A 4,417-nucleotide genomic window follows, 5' to 3' on the forward strand; every position below is an offset into this window, starting at 1 on the left:
CCCCGCCCCGCCCATCCGTCTAGCAGCGCTCAGCGCCCCGCGCCGGAACTGTCTCCATAAACAGTGGACAAATTGGCAATTCCCCGCCTCCTCGCCAGTTCCTTACCTTTTTCCCGCCGCGCCGCGCCACGCGCCACGCCCCGCCAGGCGCGCTGCTGCCGCTGCTGCTCATCATGTTCGTGAACAAGTAGGCCGGCGCCGGTCCACCCGCCACGCTCCACCACGTCCCCTCCCACTCCTCGCGCCACGAGCCCGCCACGCCCAGCGCAGCGCCGCGCCGTGCTCCGGTACGCCCCCCGGAGCCCCCCAAGCAGCTCGCGGTCCCAATGTCACGGCCCTGGTGCCGGGGCTGGGCTGGGCTGGACCCCGCCCGGCCCCCGCGCGACCAGAAATGTGTCATAGCCGCCGGAGAACATTCCCAGTTGGCACGATAGAACAACGGTGGCTGCTGCGCTGGCCACGTCGCTTTACAGGTGCAGAAAAGGCGACACGAGGCAAAAAAAACAAAACAACAACAACTAAAACAAAAAAACGGTCTGTCGTCGCTGCGTGCATCCTGCTGGTGGTGGGAATTCATGACGCCATAAACCGATTCGTAATTGGAGATAAAACGAGTTGTCCGCGGGTGTCCCGCGCGGTGCTCGCGGCGTGTGTCGCGCCTGCAGCCGCGGCCGCACCCTGGGCCCTTCTTGTCGGCACGCGACAGAAGCCGCTGCCTCTCCCCCCCTCCCCCCACTTCCCCCCTTCCCTCCGCGCGCCGTCTCGGTCTGCGCCGGAAATGCAGGGAGGCCCACAGAACGGTACCACCTGACAAGACTGTCCGCAGCTCCGTCAGTCTCCTTCTCTCTGTGCCTCTGTGTCAGATGTCAGCTCCTGTTCGCACAGCTGTCAGTTCTCTGTCTGCCCCTGGGCGCGCCCCCCTCTGGCCCATGGTCTACTTCGAGGAGGTCGCAGAGGGTCCCGCCGGACATCGAGTCACTCCCAAAACCGCGATATCAAATCTGTCTTTTCTCTTCGTTTTTTTTTTTTTCAAAATATTTTTTTATTCGATACCCTGAAACTCGCAGTTCTACCAGAGGCCCAGTGCTCACCAACCTCTACACAGAGACTGCCAGTCCCTGAGCTCATGATGAATGAAACGCGAGACTTCACCTGTATCTTGGGGCAAGGCCGAGACGGGAGGGGGAGGGTGGCGGCTGGAGGAGATGCGCAAACAAAAGTTATAAGTAATGGCCTCGGAATGTGTGTTGGAGGCGTCATTGCCCGAAATTACTGGAGCGTGGGGAGCGGGTAGGCAGGGGCGGGGCGGGGCGGGCCCCCGACGTCGTCATGGATGATCCGCAGCAGCATTTCGTTGCGTCGTGGCGTGGCGGGTCCGGGCGGGTCCGGGCGGGCCCGGGCGCGCGGTGGTCATGTCCGAGGTATTATCTGTCCGGTGGTGGTCATTGGCTGCCCGAGGGTCCCGTTGCTTGCGTTTCGTTGCGTCACTGCAGTACGACGCGATGCGCCGGGGCCCGCGCGCCGTGCCGCGCCACGGCCAGGCCACTCAGGGGCCGTCGCGGCGTGAAGTCGTGTCGGCAGGGCGGGGTCCCCGACGACGGTCTCCGGAGGGGGCGGCGGTGCTTTGGGTGGGCGCTGCCCTCTCCTGACCTCCGGGCGCGTCGTCATCCTGGTGGGCTACCCCCTACCCTCCCCCCCGCCCCTTTTCTTCCTTGCCCCCTCTCAGATAATGAGCAGGTGTCCGCGAGCCAATAAGGAATAGGAAAACGTACAACGTCGTGGCAATGGTGGTGCTGAAACAGGGTTTTCCCACGACCCTTGACTTTAGTCGACCCGTAACATGTCAACCGAGAAGCTAAATTCTGGAATAAAGTTTGGCATACCCTCTGTTAGGCGATAGAAGTTTATGTTTTTTTCTTCCCAATTGTTGATTTTGTTACCGTTTCTCCAGCGCTAACTTTGATACTCACCTCTTATTCTTTTCCATCTCGCATATCTAGATATTGAGGCCGAGTGTCAGGACGACTACATGAAGATCCGCATCGGTTTCAATGGCTCGTTCGGAGGGCTTCTCTACTCGTCGGGCTACGCCTACGACCCCGAGTGCGTCTACATCAACGGCACCGGCCGCGACTACTACGAGTTCTACATCCAGCTCAATCGGTGCGGCACGCTGGGCAAAAACTCCCTGGGCGAGGACAGCAGAAAGAACCCCACGGTGAGACAAACAACAACTTTCAGCTATGATATTTTGCTTTGCGAGTGTTTCAAATTTGACAGTCAAACACAGTGCTGTTTTTGTGAGTACATTTCTAACGTGGGATCTTACTGTTTCCTTGTTCCCAGAAAAACTTCATGTGGAACACGGTGACCGTGCAGTACAACCCCATGATCGAGGAGGAGTGGGACGAGCACTTCAAAGTGACGTGCGAGTACGGTTACGACTTCTGGAAGACCGTCACCTTCCCCTTCCTGGACGTGGAGGTGGCCACGGGCAACCCGGTGGTGTTCACGCTCTCGCCGCCCGAGTGCTACATGGAGATCCGCTACGGCTACGGGACCGGCGGCACCCGCGTCACCGGACCCGTGCGCGTCGGCGACCCCCTCACCCTCATCATTTACATGAGGAGCAAGTACGGTGAGTGTGCTCGAGCAGTGTGTGTTCGGGAGCAAGTTGAGTTCGAAACGTGTTCGCATCCCACGCATCGTGAGGGAGGAGCGGGACTCTGTTTCTGACTCTCAGGCCGTCCTGCAATTATCGTGCGTCTCTATTATCGGCTCTCGAAGCCAGAGAAGAGCGGGGCGCTCACGGTGGCTATCAGAGGCAGCACTCTGCAACATGCTCGCCCGTGCGCGGCCCGCTCCTGCACCCGCACTAAACACTATCTCCCGCAGATGGCTTCGACATCGTGGTCAACGACTGCTGGGCGCACAACGGCGGCAACAAGAGGATCCAGCTCATCGACCAGTACGGGTAAGTGCTCCCGGGCGGATATCGGCGGCGTCCACCGGCAGCAGCGGCCGCCCACACGGAGCGGCCCGGAGACAAGTCCCAGTCACGCAGTGTGAACAGACCCCCACCCCCACCCCGCCCTCTGGCGACGTAGGTCATGACTCCCATCTTGTTCCACGCGGCCTGGGTCTTGGGTGCCTATCCCGCCCGCAGAGCCTTGTCTCTATTCTGCTCCCCCCCCCTCTCTCTCTCTCTCTTTCCCTCGCTCTCTCTCTCCCTCTCTCTCTCCCTCTCTCCGTGTGTCGTCCCGCACGCGTCACCTCATCTCATGTGCCTCAGTCACGTCATATGCCGTCATCCTCCCTCCCTGCCCCTTCTCCTTCACCTGCTTCACGGGCCCGGCTCACGCCCGCTCGCCGCTCGCTAACGGGTCTCACTGCCCGACGCGCCTCCATGAAGTGACAGAACTACGCCGAGTTCAGAGGTTCAGAGTACGGCCATGTTCAGAATTGTAGAAAAAAATGGAAACCCATACCCACCTTATATCATTACAGCTTGAAAGCAGTTACGAAAATGCAATAATATTTGCTCTATTCTCAGTAGAATTTTAAACTCAAGTTCCATAGCCAACTCAAAGCTACCTCATGTGAAATTATATGAGTGACAATAGGTGGCGACAGTTTTTTTTAGCAACTTCTCTTTCTTGTCGCTCTTAATTTGCTGACAACTGAAAAGTTGCCTCAAAGAAGACAACATACATGCTGCTAACTACATACCATTATATTGTTATAAATCAGGAATCAGGGAAAAGAGGTGTTTATTTGGTAGGAGCCGGGACAGGGGGGCGAGTGGTCAACAAGAATGTAGCATGGCAACGCCCGAGACAGAGGGATGCGCATTCGCGGGGGCGCGGTGTTGTCGAAAGTCGGCACAATGTAATACACACTTTATAACACTATCCCTCCTCTTTTGAAAAGGCCTGGAACTTACAACAAATACTAAAACGCGATGACAAATGGACGGAGAAACACGCGACATGCAAACGGGAACTAGAAAACCATACAGGAGGGTAAGGACGCGACAGGTAGAACGGCGAGTATCGGTGGCAGAGGGATGCCAAAGTCTAATTTCTAATTGAGGGTGGAGAGCTGGGTCCAGTGGGCACGGCGGGGGAGTGGGGATCGAACTGGAGCTCGGCGTGGTTGGCTCTGAGGACGGGATGGGTAGTCCAGTCCGATGGTCTTGACGGAAACGGGTTGACTTCAGAAAGAACAGAAGGGTCTCGGGCATCTCCAGGAACGGACTGGCATTCACGGTGTCCACTCAGGAGCGTCCGAAGATCAGGCCTACAAAAGTTCGAACCGCGCTGAGGATGGTGTGCGACAGGAAGCTGGGTTACCAGGACGAGCTGTAGAACGGCGCCGTGCAGGTGCACGCGATCTCTCTCTCCCTCCTTCCTTTCAA

At 58.0% G+C, this 4,417-nt stretch overlaps 1 protein-coding gene across 1 annotated transcript in view; it reads left to right on the forward strand.

Moving 5' to 3' along the window:
• LOC113203642 (uncharacterized) overlaps nucleotides 1-4,417 on the forward strand; it is a 38,624-nt gene that overhangs the window by 27,584 nt on the left and 6,623 nt on the right. Inside the window, exons 5-7 of the mRNA XM_052268323.1 lie at nucleotides 2,001-2,218; nucleotides 2,347-2,638; nucleotides 2,896-2,974. Of these exons, the coding sequence (XP_052124283.1) occupies nucleotides 2,001-2,218; nucleotides 2,347-2,638; nucleotides 2,896-2,974 (589 nt within the window). The remainder of the gene's footprint in view (nucleotides 1-2,000; nucleotides 2,219-2,346; nucleotides 2,639-2,895; nucleotides 2,975-4,417) is intronic.

The sequence above is a fragment of the Frankliniella occidentalis genome, unplaced genomic scaffold, assembly GCF_000697945.3.
Source record: "Frankliniella occidentalis isolate FOCC.00 unplaced genomic scaffold, Focc_3.1 Scaffold4, whole genome shotgun sequence".
In the NCBI taxonomy this organism is placed as follows: domain Eukaryota; kingdom Metazoa; phylum Arthropoda; class Insecta; order Thysanoptera; family Thripidae; genus Frankliniella; species Frankliniella occidentalis.